The sequence below is a fragment of the Aphelocoma coerulescens genome, chromosome 11 (genome assembly GCF_041296385.1).
Source record: "Aphelocoma coerulescens isolate FSJ_1873_10779 chromosome 11, UR_Acoe_1.0, whole genome shotgun sequence".
NCBI classification, from domain to species: domain Eukaryota; kingdom Metazoa; phylum Chordata; class Aves; order Passeriformes; family Corvidae; genus Aphelocoma; species Aphelocoma coerulescens.
Window position 1 is genome coordinate 15,187,501 of NC_091025.1, and position 16,953 is coordinate 15,204,453.

The 16,953-nt window shown below is 38.2% G+C and overlaps 1 protein-coding gene across 20 annotated transcripts in view; it reads left to right on the forward strand.

The window, feature by feature from the left end:
- ZNF536 (zinc finger protein 536) overlaps nt 1-16,953 on the forward strand; it is a 333,314-nt gene that overhangs the window by 190,496 nt on the left and 125,865 nt on the right. For all 20 annotated transcript variants that reach the window (XM_069026397.1, XM_069026402.1, XM_069026403.1 and 17 more), the window contains one exon: nt 13,462-13,614. In XM_069026397.1, the coding sequence (XP_068882498.1) occupies nt 13,462-13,614 (153 nt within the window). The remainder of the gene's footprint in view (nt 1-13,461; nt 13,615-16,953) is intronic.

Genomic DNA, 16,953 nt, shown 5'->3' on the forward strand with positions numbered 1-16,953 from the left:
GTGAATTTGTAGCCATAAAAGAACCAGTGCTACTAAAACTGTTGAAATTATTTAAGTTTCATTTGACCAGTTTATGCTGCCATTCACCTTTCCTCAACCCCATGCATGACTTTGTTAGGTTGGCCAGTCCCACTGTAGGCAGCTTTCAAATGTAATCGGTTGCAAGCCAGTTTGTTATGTACCAAATTCTGTGTGGGCTTGCCAGGCTATTGGAGGGGCTCCCACTACTGCCATCCTAAAAAAGCATGGAAACATGTGTCTCCACAAATGCAGGAGCCTGCATTCTCAGGGTTTAAATCAGTCTGTTCTCTGACATGGTACTTATTGCAGAGCATCTCAGTGTAAACCAGTAATTGACCAAAATTAGAATCTGAAGATTCTCTGACTTGCAGGGGAGGAGTTTGGGTCTAAATCTCTGTAGTTATGCATTTGTTCATATTTTGTCAGATTCAGAGATACATTTTGTACGTATCATTCATAGGCAGTTTTGTCAGAGCAATTCAAGATGTTGAAAGTTCCCTATTGGTACAAATTTATATGATCTGGTTGCTGTTTTCATCCTATATATTGCAGGGAATTTTACTACTGTTCAGAATACTGAAAATCTGAAAAAAGCCTGCTCTTCTTCCATAAGATGTGCAATAGTCAAGATGCACTTGTGAATTTTCTGTCTCTTAAATGTGAAGCATTTCTGTCATCCAGAGGGTCTAAAATGAGTTTTAAATAAATATGTCCACTTTGAAAGATGTTATTGCCAAGTCATTTTCTATAAAGACAATGTTACTTTGTAAGAGTAAGGTTTTCCCTACTCTCCTTCCCAGTAAAGATCTTGTTTCCTGCATATCTGACTTCTCTGAGATAAGATTTCCTTGTGTCAGCATTTAATGTCACATGAGCATTAACAGCCTGGGAATTTCATGTTGGTTGATGGTTACAGAGTGGTCAGTGCTCCAGAAGGTGCTGATGAAAAATGATGAAAAACACGGGAAAGGCATTCAAAGTGATGGGAACCAAACACTCAGCAGAGCAGAGACTTAAAGGCTGTGCTGTGTTAGGAAGCCATTAAGTACCTGCTGCTGCTTTGGGATGTGTGGGGGAACAGATTCATCTCCAGAAATAAGGAGGTTTCATCACAGAATTACTCTTTCCTTTCTGTCTGCTCCAAGATTCAAGAAATTCTTTGAAACTGTGGAAGAGAAGGCTGTGTAAGGGTTGACTCTATTAGCTTTTTTCTTTCTTATTCTTGGTGTTATCCTTGGCTGCTTACTGCTAAGAATTTTATTTTACAGAAAGTGAGCCTGTGAATTCATATTTAAGATAGTGCTATATGCCTTTGGCTGTCTTCAAGAGAGTAAGTCAGTACCAAATGCACTTGACTGATCCCAAGTCTCTGTATGCATTTGCAATAGCATGTTACAAACTCAGTCCTGGGCTGGATTTCAGTGCATCTTTATCTGCAGATTTTTGCTGCCAGATGTGTTTCCTGTACCTTACTATAGACTTCTTGATATATGGGGCCATCAATCTGATGACGATCTGAATATTTCCAGAATTTTTTACAGCATTTCTGTTTTCCAAGATGGTCGATAGTTTAAGTCTGGCCCTCACAGGCATGGCAGAGGAGCTCATGAGAACATTTTGGCTGAATTTCTGATGATGTTCATGAGGTAGAGGAGCAGCAGCTGCTGTACTAGTAACAGAAAGAGAGAAAGACTAATTCCAGGGCAAGGCAGCTTTCAAAGGCAAGTGAGCATCATGTGACTGTATGTGTATAATTTAAAAGAAAAAGAAAAAAGCTAGAACTTCAGCACAGCCTGTCTCTTCAGTATATGAGAAGTGAAGCAAATGAATACGGCCTTGAATACACTTTTTAATTTTTCAACACTGTATTTTGCCAACTTTAGTTCACTCTGTTGACTGTTCAGTCAGACCGTTTTTAAATTAAAAAGGAATACATGGTTGAATTATTTATTAAACAAAAGGTGCTTCCGTGCATGCAGACTACCTGGGTTTTGAATTTCTTTTGCTGTTGGAATTTGAAGAAAGTGCATTGCTAATAAGTTAAGAGATAGAACAACTCTTCTTCTTCTAAAATAAGTCTTTCTCTGTCTCTGAGGCAGACAGTAAGATAACTTGTGTCTGTCCAGCCAGAGAAGAATGCCTGATCTTCATTCAGATGTCTAATTTTGACCTTAGTGTGAAGTTGTTTCCTCAGGTTGCTAGGCTCCATAGAGACTGAATTTCTGGTAGGGAAATGTGTTTCCAAATCAAGCCAGTCTGGATCATCTCCTAATTTTACAGGCGCTCCTGATGGGTTAAAATATGTATTTATTGGTGGATTAATGTGGAGGAACTGTAAGTAAGTGGAAGAAGGCTCACAAAAACTTTGTACGTGGTTACCATCAGCCTGTATGTCCCTGGAGGTTACCAGTTCACCTCGGGGTGATAAGGATCTTGTACAGTGACTTTGCTTTGCTCAGTCCCCATCACCGCCTCGGTGTTGGTGTTCCAGGTTGGTGCACAGCCAGTGTTTCTTGTATTGCGGCCTCTGAGTGCCTGATCTTTTCTTGTCCACTTCCCCAGAAGTAAACAATTAGCAGCTTTTGGACTAGACTTTCTGGACTTCAAATTCCTTTGGCTGATGACTGCAGGGAGAACATTCAGGCTGGGAAACTCAGAAGGGTGTTCCATCAGTTGTGGGACTGTGGTCTCCATACTTTGCTTAAAAAGGAGCGGGCTGTTTTAGCTGGTATTGGAAAGGAATTAACATGCTGAATCTGAGGGAACAGCTGTCCAAGAGGTTGGTATTTCTCATCACTGATGTGGGACTCGATCACCACCTAGGACCCTAGTGAGATGCACTGTGAAAGGCTGGTCATGGCAGCAAAGAGGCTTTAGAGAAAGGTTGATGAGACCTGCCAGGACTCTGAAGAGCTCCCAGTCACCCCAGTGCGTGGGGAGGATGGTTGTGAACCCGGAGATTTTCTGTGGAAGGAAAGCAGTGAGCAGTAGCGAGTGGCTGGGCACACCCTGGCTTTGATAGCTACAGATGGAGACCTAAAAGATTGCAGGGCCACAGTCCAACACCAGCACATGTAAAATAAGGCTCAGGATTTAGATAACTCTGTTCCAGCATACTGACGTGCATGGCCACAGTCCAACTCCAACACATGCAAAATTAGTTTCAGGATCATTCCAGCATACTGAAGCCTATGCCTAAACCAGTTATTGCCACAAGCTCAGCTAAATCAGAGGACAGTATTTTTTCTTTTTTTTTTTTTTTTTTTTTTTTTAACCAGAGTAGTTCAGATGAAAAAAAATTTATATTTTCATAGTAGAAAAGGAAAACTGGATTATTGATATATCAGCTCCATAGGCAGCATTTCAGAATTTTTATAGCCCACAAATAGCACGTTATGGTATCCGTGTACATTAAGGCTATTTTACAAAACATGGATATGAGTTGACTTAGTAATGTACTTTTTGAGATACATTAGTATAAAACAATTAATGAGTCCATTCAGATAATATCATGTTCTCAGTATTCTCACAGTACACTGTTAAAACAATGAGGAAAAAACTTATACCAAAGAGTTAAAGGATTCTTTCTCAAGATTCAATGTAATGAATTTAATCAATATTTTTCCATTACAGCAAAACTCATGTATTTAACATATTTTATTTATAGAAAAAGGGTGCTAGTAAAGTAGATTCAGCAGTTTAGAGTTGCTTGTAAGTATTTCTTCAAATACAGCTCTTTTCTTTTTTTGTGAAATAGATAAACAAGTTGGAATTTATACTCAAGTGGCTTGTACCAAAGAAGTTAAATGGGGGAAAAATTATTTACAAAAGTATTTGTATTAGCTCAAAGGGGTCATTTAGTTTGAAAGGAGCACTGGAAAGTTAAAAGTAAGAAAATACAGATACTGGAAAAGTCTCTAATATCGTAGTCCAAATGTTGTAACAAACACCATGACATTATTCACTCTTTAGAGACTCTGTCAGCACCTCTCTAATCAGTAATCTGTAAATGGAATGGGAGTCTTTAATTCTTTCTCATTTTGTTGAGGGGGAAATCAGTAATTTAGTTACCTGTACAGTTCTTTTTACGTGCCTGATTCTTTTGTTTTTTGGTTGGTTTATTTTCTTGCGTCTACAGAAAGAATTCTTGTGACATTTTAAATAATTTATGCTTTTCTTTAGTAGAATGAATTTTTATAAAATCTGATGACCTGCTACTGGCACTTTTGTGCTGATTTTTCCACTCTGTGATAAGATAATAATAATGAAAAAGGGTTTTCTTAAACAATAGTATGCAAGAACTTACCCCATGATACCTGGTGCCCTGAGAGCTACTTATAATGAAGGCAGATCTGTGGTTCTCATTTGAAAAAAATATTTGTTTTTTCTATTTTTTTAAACCCAGCAACTGAGGTTGAAACTTGGCAAGTGTAATTAATAAATATTTCTACATACTATACAAGTACTCAAAAGATTTTTAAAAATATTAATGGATGTAGAAATCTACATGGAGATGGGTGTTAATTTGTAATTTTTAGAGTCTCAGAGGCTGCATTACTGGGCACATGAGAAGAACCTAGAGAAAACAGATTCAACAGAGCTCTGTTCCACCCAGGTTCATCATCTTTCCCGTGGTTTGCTGACACCATCTTGGGTTTCCTTCATGGTGTAGCCTGTACACTGTGCCAAATGGTTCTGTTTGTCCCACATGTGTTTTAGGAACAAGACAGAGGTTATGGTGAAGCACACCTTACCGCTCTGGTTTGTAGGGTTGTAGAGCTGCTAACGTGGAAGAAACAGGGTAGGTATGGAAGCAAGAAGAAGGCAATCTATTCATTCACAGAAGTCCAGTTAATGGTTATTTTAGTTGATTAGATAGCAACTTCATTTTCTCCCTCATGAAATTGCCTCCACAGATCCTTACTTCTGGAGCTTAATCAGCAGTAGCAATCCATCCCAGGAGTGGGAGATCAGGAGTACTTAATTAAAGAGGGACTGTAAGGCAACTCTCCCAAATTGGATATCTGATCTAGCCTTGGCATCAGGAGAGCAATGCTAGGCAAAAGTGTTTATCAAGCTCCATGTAGCCACTCTGCAAATCTCAGAGATGGGAATATGATGCAGACAGCTTGTAGAAGCTGCTATAACCTGAGTAGTATGGGTTTTAAGGCCATCTGGTACCTGAACACCTGCCTACAAATAACACATACAAATCCAAAAGATGGTCCAGTTGGATAGCCTCTCTGCTTAGATTCCCCACTGGAATTTTGTCCAAAAGCAGTATACAATCTGTATGAAGTTTGGAAAGACTTTGTTCTCTCTGGTCAGTAATCAAGTGCCCATTTCAAATTTAGGTGACAGGATCAAAGCTAATCCAGATGAGTCAAGGGTTTGGGTAAGAAAACTGCTGAAAATCACAGGCTGCTGTGCACACTAACTTTTGGTAAAACTCCAGAATATTCTAAGATTGTTTTAAGAAAGGGAGGGGAAAATCATATCAAGTATGTCATATGAAAGGTCTGGGAAATAACCTTGCTATCAGAACTATAATTGGACACCAAAGGAAATTTTGAGGATAGATGGCAAAGACCATTGGCAAAATAGCAAGGAAAGATCCATGAATATGTATTTAAGCCCAGCTTTGCAGGTCCAAAAGGCAAGTATCTGCTTTGCTTGTGAAGACAAACATTATGGACAGAGGAGCACAATAGGGTGTCCTGGCAGCCCAGATGTGCTCTTCTGAAGAAAGCAAAAACTAGCACAAGCTAGATAAATGACATTCTGATAAACGGCAAAGCACATTCGCTTCTAAGGCTTCCGCTTTTCCTGTGGAGAGATACACAGGTCTAGTGGAATTTCATGAACCTCATCTAGCAAACTAGGTGGTTTGGGATCAGAAGTGCTTTCATCTATACAGTCAAATTAAGGAAGTGGGATTTCAAAGTCATGATTTTGGAGTGGCAGATCCGAAAAACCAGTGAAGGGGTTGGATGGTGGAAGAGTTTTGCATGTTAAGAGCTTCAGAAAGAAGTTTTGCGTTCTGCGATTTTGAAACAAACTGCCAAAAATGGTGTTAGGGGCAATAATGTAGTGGGGAACAGTGTAGTGATCCATGGTCACTTGTCTCTAGCTCTGCTCTCATTAGGTAGCTAGAGGTTCCAGGAGCTAGTAGTGGCATCAAAAAAGTGAAGACTCTTTAACCAAAAACAAGCACTCCATGACTAAGCTCTGTGTATTTCTGATGTTCATTGAACTCATTGAAGGACTGTGCACAGATCTGACTGCATAAATTTTGCAAATTATACCTTTTAATTACACTGTTTGTGCATGTGCATGGGATTTTTATAATGGTCTTAAGAGTTGGAAGCACTGGATGAAGAAGTTTGATATGCCTGCATGTGCATATATTTAAAAGAAAAAACCTCTTTCAGCACTCTTTTAAGTTTTATTTTTATTCAATTTTATCAAAACTAATATTTTAATAATATGGTGAAGTCCAAATGTAAGTGTTGAGGTTACACTGAGCTCAGTAGGGCTGGAGAGGTGTACAGTAGTGAGAATAAAGTTTGAACCTTACTTTCTTCTCATGCTGAGCTAAGAATATGTGTGATGGTTTGCAGGATAATGATATTTAACTGTAATCTTCTTGAGGCATGAATGGCATTCCATTGATTTTCTACAATTGAACTTGGTATTGCTGATTAATAAAACAATAAATACAGAAAATGAACTATTTTGTGTTTTATTAACAATTTGCCTTTCTTATAGTGTTTCATTTTCAATAAGTATAAAATCATACCCTCGAATGGTAAGATGTAATTGCTGATCATGTATCTCTTTGTTCCAGACACTTTTATAAAAGTGTATGTATTATGTATGATGTGACCTTCAAATGTCATGAATGCGTTGTGCAATAAACTGTCAATATTTGTGGCTATAAGGTACTAGATGACTTTTACAATAATTGGAACAGCTTTATTAAAAGCTTGGATCACTCAGCTGGTTAAAGAGAAAGACACAGGCCAATGTTCATCTGGGAGTTTCCTTCTGCCAACTGTTAAATGAAAGATATTGTAAGGTGCTTAAGATGTCTTCTTAAAAAAAAAAAAAAAAAAAAAAAACAAACCAAAAACAACAAACCAGTTAAAAAGGTCTCACACAAAAAATATTATCTCAAAAAATATTATTTTTCCACCATGCTCAATTTTCGGTCAAAACTGAGCTCTGTCAGCTCAGTTTACAATGGCAAGTAAACAACCCTGTGTTTTAAGTGCTAAATCCGAGTTTCTATGTCTTTTGGTCACACGATTCTTCAAAGAAATGAAGCAGCTAAAATGATGTACTCAGAAACTGTGTTTGATCTCTGATTATCTTAAAAGGTTTTAAAATTATAGAAAAATTTGAAAAGTAAGACTGCTAAGAACTCTAAAAAAAAAAACCACCTCTGTAGGGAATTTGATTGAAATGAAAAGAAGAGGATAAGAAACATTTTGTGATTAACAAAATCTTATTTTTGTTTAAGTGTTCTATTAATGTCTCTGTGTTGTATATACAGACTCTTGAATGTGTCTCAGAGTACCACAATGAAAAGCATTGTTATAACCAGCACTGCATACATACAGTATTGCCATGCAAAGTGTTTTGAACCCATGGGGTGTGAAAATCACCAATCTTCAAGTGTGTCGTGTTCCAGGAGTGGACTTAAGGTGTGTGTGCAGCCACCACATCACCAGTTACTAAGAAGTTGCTTAGAATATTTTGGCTCCCTTCCTACTGAGCTTGAAATAACCCCCAGCTACTTCCCTGGAGCCTGAGGAGTTGGCTGTGACTGCCATTTGCCCACTTCTCAAGCAGCAAGTCTTGCCTCACACAAATGGTTCTGGGCATTTTACTTCAGTTTGATTTAGACTGTACTTTAAGTTGAACTCTGCCAGTGACTATTTGTTAGCAGAGGCAGGGCAGTTTGTGCCTGTTTGTCTGTGTGGTTCTGAGGGCTAAGAGGGAATTTTCATGTCAGATGTGGTATCTTTCTATTTACCAGTGGAACCTTTGTATAATCTTTAATTCTAATAATACAAACAATGTGAATGCTGCTTTCTCACTAGTAGGCCTGCTTTCCAATTCTCTTCTAAAATAGCTCTGTATTTAAACAAATTCTCTGCCAATCCATAGTAACAGTTTAAGATTACCATATATGGTCATTATAAAACCTAAATCCTTGATGAAACAATAGAGACAGCAAGTTGTTCCTGACCTAAGACATTAGTAACTCTTTCTGGAGGCCTAAAATATAACTGTAATATTTAGTAATATTAGAAACCTTCATTTTAAGCCATGAACTTCACTAGTAAAAAGTGTAGTGACATCCATTAATAGGGTTCTAATTTCAAGTTGTGAGCACAGGGCCAAATTCTGTTCTCATTTACATCGGACGATACTAATTGAAGCTACTTCAGGTAGCAAGAAAAATATGATTAATTATATCCCTAATTATGTCCCTATTTTTCCACTATTTTCAGTATTATTAAAGCTTTCTCTTAGGAATAGGCAAGAAAGGTAAAGCATGTTTTCCCAGAAACGTGGCATATCCTGTGCTGCTTCGCAGGGAATGAGGAGGTTGAGTCCAGGCATACTTGCACAAAGGTGACAGCAGTGGCAGGATTAACACACTGAATATCTTCTAACTCCTTGCTTGACATTAGATTTCCTGCCACAGAATGGGCTAATCTGGGTGGTTTATAGGTAATCAAAAATACCTGTGGTCACTACCACTTCTCATTGCACCATGTTTCATTAACTTTTACGGGCCGTTCTGAAGAACTGCAGATATTTTGAATTTCGGAAATATATGAAAACCTGGGATTGTGTGTGGCTTTAAAGGCTTCTGGCCACATTTTCAAAGGGTTCTTTAACAGTGTTGAAAATTGTGCAAGAGCAAACACATACTTGTAAGTCTGATTACCTATTTTGTGAGTTGATTACCTTTTCCATGTGATTGCCTGTTTTTGGCTAATTTGGCAAACCTTGTGTCGACAAATTCCAACTGACTTCACTGATGATTTAGTCTTCCTGAGGGCTGCAATTTAGCTCCTTTGAACATGAAAGCACCTCTTTGTGAATCCCTGCACTTTCACATACGCACAGCAAATAAATACTCTGGTGAAATTTATGGAACATGTATGTAGATGTTCCTTTCAGAATTTGGCTGCTAACATGACTGAAGTCAGTTCAGCTGCCTAAACAAGTGAAAACTGTTTTCTAAGCATGTTTATAGGCTCATCCCAGACAGGTGGACCAGTTGTACAGAGCATATATGGAAATGTCAAAGAATTTTTTTTCCTTTTGATCTTCATATGACTGCCTAGATAGCTTCTGCTTTGAGTACACAGATTCACTGTCCACCTGAGCTTGTCTTCTCTTTTCTGGCAATTTCCACTGAAGTTGGCATTTCTCCTCTGTGACATCTGTATCTGTGTGCTGAGGGCACTGCTGCCTGTGGCCATGGCTCATTTCTGGGTAGACCATTTCTGATAACCAGTAGTAAGATAGCGAGTGTAAAAAAGGATTCACTGGTGTCTTTCTCACTTTCTTTTAACCTTCTACTGTAAAAGTGCTCCTGGCCACAAAACTGTTTGTTGATATTATCTGTCTCTGTGGAAACTTCCTTTTTGCCTGTGGCAGTGATGTGGAACCAACCTGATCACCCTGCTAGATGAGGAGTGGTGGCTTTTAGGCCCTCCTCTCCTGAGAACTGGGCATCTGTCTGAAGAAGGGCAATCCCTCAAATACTGATCTTATGGATTGGTTAATTTTTATTTCAGTCAGCATGGCAATCTCACATTTTGGCCAGATTGGCTATTTGGTTATTCAGTTAATTGCCACCTTCTGATATGGATGTTGTAGTGAACTTTCTTTCCTTGCGTTTGGCCCATGAGAACATGTGCACAGTCAGTTATTAAGTGCAGCTGAGGCATGGTTTGCAAGAGATGTCCCCGTCATACCTCTCCAGAAGCTGCTTTGTGTCTGAATTCCTCTGTGTCCTGTGTCAGGGAGCACTATCTGCCTGCCCAGCAGGTACAGCACACGGAGCAGCTGGGGACTCACAGCTGTTCCTTGCCCTCAGACTGGCACAAAAACCAGTTTCATATACAGAACTGAATGTTGCTTTTTCCATTTCTGTCCCTGGCTTTTGCTGTGAACTGACACTTTTAAAGTGAAAGGAAAGCTCAGCCAGAGTGAGTTCAGAGGCAAGGCTCAGAAGTCTTACATCTAGTATGTACATCTACATCATAATTTATTCTCTTATTTCCTGCACTTGAATCAGGAAAGGTTGGGATGGGCAGGAAGATATTCAGGATGCTGACCTGCCTATAATGGAAGTGGATAGTAAAAAAAGCAGTGCAATCCCACGTGCATCAAGTGCACATCACAGAGATGACATAACTCAGGGAACCGCAATGGCTGTAAGATAAGTAACTGTTCTCTTTCCTTCCTGATCTTTTATCCTCAGAATTGAGAAGCCCCCAGAACCATAGCTCAAATCCTGAGTAAATCATCAATTAATTTGTGGAGGCCAGTCCTAGTTCTGCAGATCTGTAAAACTACTTTTTGCTACATTTTTGCACAATTTAACAGAGCTGTGAGTTTCTGCTTGTGAAGGGGCTTTCAATAACAGGAGAAGGGGACATCAGAGGTGTAGAATACATGATTATTGGTAGAGCTGAGGATTTCCATTCCCCACATATTGTGATGTTGGCATAGTCCTGTATTCACCAGTTGCTTCTTAACTTTTTTCTTGCTGGTCTCTTATTTTTTCATTCTTCATTTTCCACAGATCACTTTTGAGAGACTCAGTATAAGAAAGCCTTGGTAGCAGTCAGTGAGACTTAAACACATTTTAAAGTTGAGCACATTTTAAACTTAAGTGCCTTGATAAAGAGGTACAATGTGCCCAAATGGGGCCCTAATAAGAAGCTGGGTTAGCATTTGGTGGGGAGAGTCGGCAGCCTTGAACATATCTTTTCATTGTTTGAAATAAAAGAACTTAGATGTAAAGCTGCTCATTCAGGTAGTGATGGCCTCCAGCGCTTCGGTGGGCTTTGTAGGCAGAGGAATTCAAAAGAAAACCCCTCAGCCCAGCTTTAAAGTCTTAGGAACGCTTTCACTGTGGGAAGAAAAATTCTTCAAGGTAAGGCCCCTGTTGGAGTAAAGCCTTTGGAGCTATCTACTGTATGTCTACTTAAATCTAAAAGAGAACTCTTCAGACCACCCACATCTTTCTTTGCTTCATTGTTGTTTTCAGTTTGCTTTTTCAGAGGGATTAGTGCTAGAGTAAACTCCATCATCTTGCTCCCTTGAAAAAATTCAATTTTGTGTAAAGTGAAAATTAGACTCTTAAATCTGCAAAGAGAGCTGTTCATCTTACAAATTTATTCTTTTTTATTGGGCCACACATACTCTAGATAGAAAGATAAAAGGCAAATGGATAACAGGCCATCATTTAGAGTGACATATAGCAAAACATAACTAGTAGACTTATTCAGTAAATTCCTCCTGAGTGGCTTGTTAACTTTATCTATATATTTATCTATAATGCTCATATAGTATTTATTGAAAACCAAAATAAAATCCTGCAGTTTATCATCATGCATTCTGTGTTTTGCACTTCAGAAAAATCTTTTTGCACTCAGGAATTCATTTTTGTTCCCAAAGCAGCTTAAGCCATAATTATATACAACTTTTAAGGAGTAAAAACAGAGAAAAACTGAACTCTTTAGGGGTATTGGAATTATAGACTAACACCTATGTATGTTTTCCTTGACTCACAAAGACAAAATAAACTCCTGTAGTATGGAACTTTATGTACTTGGAGATAATTCAAAATGACATTTACTAGCTTTCTAACTTAAATATTATGCTTAACTCGCAGTCTAAGAACAGTCAGAAAATGTTAAACAAGAATGTGATGTGAAGCTATCAGATTTGCCTTTTCAAAAGTAGTAATAGCTTGATTTCATACATGACTGAGATAAGCATTTATATATATATATACACACATATGTATATATTTTAATAGCTCTATCATCCCCTTCTTTCAGCTTTAAGCAAAAAAATTTAGAGGAACTATTTTATAATACATACTGAAATGCTTGTTAGTGTTACCTTTTCCAGAAATGTGGTATTTGGGTCTCTGCTACTGTGAGAATAGATTTTATTAGAGCCAAATGTTTAAGTCTTTCTTATGTCCCATTACTTCCATTTAAAAGGCAATGCTGTGTAAACTGCACTATGTTTCCTGACAGCTTTAGTTACATATCAAATGGGTAAAGACAGAACATTTTTTAGTCAGGAGTTTATGGTTGAAATAATCAAGACTCTGCATGCAGGTTTTAACTCTGTGCTCCCCACCTGGATCTAACCCAGATAGCTCAGTTCTGCATGGGGTGTGATGCTGTGCCCATGTGTCCTGCCCCCAACGTGCCAGCAGTGTCAACCCGGGTCACAGTTTCAACATTTGCCATGGTTTTTCATGAAATCATCAACTGGTGCTTATATGTGATGTTACACGACCCTCTATGTAAGGGATGATGGATGAGTCTTGTGTGGTTTGAATAATGACATTTTTTTAAATGCCCTACATTTTTTGCAATTTTTATGTCAGTCTTTTGTAAGTTATTTTGTTCTTTGCCTGCTTGGATAAAAGCAGCTCACTCAAGATGACTGAAATGAATGTTTCTTTATATCAGGAGAGAGAAGAGGTGTCCTGGAGTCTCACCCATTGTGTTATGATGCAAAGGATAAGTGTAGCTGTGAACACTGAAGGAGAAAACACAGGAGCAGCGGGTGAGAGGGAGATGGAATTCCCCCTCATCTGACCAATTTTTTTCATTGTTTTTCACATGATTAGGTCACTCTCTAGTTTGCCTATTGTAATTCCAATGCTGAAATGTTGCAGAGGAAGCTGGTTAGCTTTGTGTGTAGACATTGCCGCTGCTGTTGGACCCCCCCATCACTGCAGTTCTGTTGTTTTAGGAGGTTTTAATACACCGGTGCAAACTTTTTGCCTCTAAAAGCCTACAGGTTTTCACAATACTTATAAATTAAATAGATTCAACAAAACAACCATCTCAAACTTTTGGGGAAAAAATTAATAGGGACTAAGCAAAAGAAGAAATCAAACCAGCTGCTGACACAGCTGTTTCTTTTCTTGTATAATTCAGTATATAAAGGTACCATATGCTGCTTAAAATGATGATAGGAAAGATGAAATAATTTAAGACAATAACAAGAAAATACATGAATTGTCAGCATTCTGTCAGATTTCAAGAATGAAATAGACAGGTGTAGTATTGACATGTTTAACTTTGTGTTGTGTTAGCAGTTTTAGTGAGAACAACTTCTGACGTGCTGAAGTGATGTGAGAACATTTCTGTGTTGCAGACATTGGAGAAGAAGCTGGGAGATCTGTAGGAGTCCAGCAGCCAGCTTTACTGAGAGACAGGAGCCTTGGTTCTGCCATGAAAGACTGTCCATATTGTGGAAAAACTTTCAGAACATCCCACCACTTAAAGGTCCACTTGAGAATACACACAGGTGAGAGGAACAAGTGAGCGGAGCACTGTCGGCACGAGCCGTGTGTGTGTGGGGGTTAACATAATGTGTGTCTAGGAGCCTTAATTCCCACTGTAGATTTGGACTTATTAGTTGGAGAAAGTCTTTTGAGAAAGATGTATGACAGTCTTAAATAAAAGCACAAGGAATGTGTTGTTGGATAAAGACCACTTTAATAGAATCATCTTTTCCCAGTTGAGGTTATTTCTGTCTCCTTCCCTGCTTCATCACTGTTTCCTTCAATTACCCTTGTCCTTCAATAGGCATAAGCCTATTGGTTTCAGACTTAGTTATACTAACTGCTTCAAAGGCCTTTCTTAGCATCTGCTTAGGGATTCTGTATGTTTTTCTCAGTTACTATTTTTGTTCCATTTAGCATGCTCATTTTTAACCTCTCGCTGTTCATATGAATGCATCAGCTTCATGGATCTGCTTTTTTTCTCCCCACTAGAACTCACACGACTTAGTACTTGTAAGTAATAACACTTACCATGCTTTGCACCATGGTAGAATTTCCCATATTTTATTTCAGTAAAAATCACAGCATTTTACCCTACAGAGATTTGCTACTGGTCTGGATACTCACTTTGTTTTGGTATGTCTCTCCTGCTCTCAATCCTAGTTATTTCTAGCCACTCCATTTAAATTATAATATTTTGTTTGCTTGAGAGTACATATGTGCATGTCAAGGTTCATGTAGAGACACAGTATGTGTTTAAGAAGACTTTATCCATAATTAAATTCTGACATAAAATGTTGTGATCCCCAGGTCCTGTTAACATCATTTGAAATTCTATATATGGTCAATAGGATCCTGTTTTTTCCCAGTGTTAATTGTCATGGTAGGCTTTGGGAGAGTATTTAACACTGGAGATTTGGGATACTTCTTTTTGGAAACGGACATAATGAGCCCCTTAATTGTGGAGTCATTTTCTTTTTCACCTATTTTAATTGAATTTCAGAATTTTATTGCTACTTTCCTAATAGAAAGGTAAAATAATAGCATGAAGAAATACGTTCCAGTTCTACCTCCTACTTGAAAAACTTCACTTTTCATTTTTATTTCACTGAAGTACCAGATAAGCAATGGTTTCCTCCTTTCCCAAAATCAGCAGTCATGTTTCTCCTATGTGCTTGCACAGATCCAGTACTTAATGTTTGGTTTGTGAATGTGAGGCCTGATTTTGAAAAATTGAAAATTAAAATTATTTAAAGGAAAGAATATCATTGTTGAAATGGGAAAATTTCTTCACTGTATTTTTGTTCTCCTTTCTTTGCGTTGTGGAGTAGGCGTATACCACACTGAAATTTAAAATTTGGCAGCCTAATGTACTTTGTCTGATTGGATTGCAAACCATTTAGGGCAGGAATATTCTTCTCTGCGTGTTAAACTTTCGGGGAGGAAAAAAAAAGAAGAAACCTAGTGAAAACCCAATTTGTGTGCTCTCTAATGCAGTAAAAGTAAAGAAATGGTAGTTATTTTATTGGAAAATAATCTTATAACTATGGAGTTTAAAGAGTTTGACATTTTTATTATTTGAAAGGCAAAGAAAAATTCTTTATAATAAGATGAGGTTACCCATCTCTGCATTTTGTTTTATTATATAGTGATCACTTTGTTCTTATGTTAAACATGGCAGTGATTACACATTTGGTATTTGTGCCTTAGAACTAATGGAAAGTAAATTAATTACAATGGAAATATTCCATAAAAATTGCATATTAATACTGACTAAAGAAAATTAAAACAAGAAAAAAACCCCTGTATAATATAACAAAATCTAAAAACAAAAAAAAAGAAACTATGGAAACAACATTTACAATATATTTAAAAATAATTATAATTTTAAAATAGGTAAAGATCAATTTCCATTAGGTTGAGAACAAAGTATTTGTAAATAATGACAAGAGTGCATTTAAGTGAAGCAATGTTTTACATATTGGAAATAATCCTAATAAATAATATAAAAATGTAAATTGGCAAATTATAAGAGTTATTAAATAAAAAGTTGCTTTGCTCTAAGTGGAAATGATGTAATAGATACCAGTTATTAAACAAATATTGGTTAGCTCATACTTATCAGGGGCAGTTTCCTGCCTTTTATGTCACACTCTGTCTTTATTATATGCTTGGATCATATAACTGGCTGATAAAAAACACTTTACTGTATTTCTCCACTACATTAACTCAATTACTGTTCTTGTTCTCACAGCACCTGTTTGTTAGAGATGAGCTCAAGCAGTTCAGCAGAAGTCAGGTTCCTTCGAACATCTGTGTATTTGGAGGCACACGACTGGGTTGGTTTGGTACTCATGCCAAGACCAGACCCAAAGCCTGATCCAGCCAGGAGGTGCTTCTGTGGCAATTGGCCCAAAAAAGCTGGAGAAGTAGCTTAATCTTGCACAAGAGGAGGAAGCTGTGCTCTGTTTTTGAAGAATTAGCCAGTGGCTTGGGTTGCTTCTTTTGCTGTTGGATATTTCTTGGTTGCAACCTACTCCACACTGAGTCCCAGTTTCTGTGTAGTTTGCTATCACATAACCAGCCTGTGAAGGAAAGAAAAAACAAATCAAAGTTTTATTTAGCACACTCAGTTTTGTCCCCACACAAAAATGTAGAGGATTTTTCTTATCTAAATCAGTGATATTCAGGCAGGAAGAGCTTTAAGGGGAAGATAGTAAGATATGATTTCTGATTGTTCCCGTGTGATAAGAGGAAAAGGGCATAATTACATGAAATCAGTTTCTGCTCTTTCTTGCTCTAAAAACAGTTGATGGATGAAGCAGTTCCCTGGGACAGCCCCGAATGAAGAGAGGAAGGATTTTCAGGCCAAAATGCTTGCGAGCCTTGGGTCTTAGAGAGGACAGACAGAGTTCTTCATGCCCTCTCAGATGAGCTCTTTACGCTGACCGGTGAGCAGAGGTGGGCTGTGCTGCCCCGCAGCTCACACAAACTCTCTGCGGAGGAGAGGCAGGGACAAGGGCACGGCGTGTCTGTGCACAGCAGTGCAGAGCAGACGTGGGGGACCTGCCCACTTTGGGAATCGGCCTCCTTGCTATAAAATACAGCTGGGAGGGTTATAACACAGAAGTCTTGGAGATGCTCAGTCTTTGTGACAAAGAAAACTGAGTATCTCAGACATATAATGTTCCATATGCAGGTGCTTCCAGAGCTGTCATTTTGCCGCTCTGGAGGCAGAAACTTAAGGTCCCCTCGTTCAGGGGGCTGAGCATCTCCTTTGTGTTCCTGGGAACTTTCAACCCCCTTGAAACACAGTAAGTGGGTGTGGGTTTTACATTGCATGCCTTGGCATTTGGATTGTG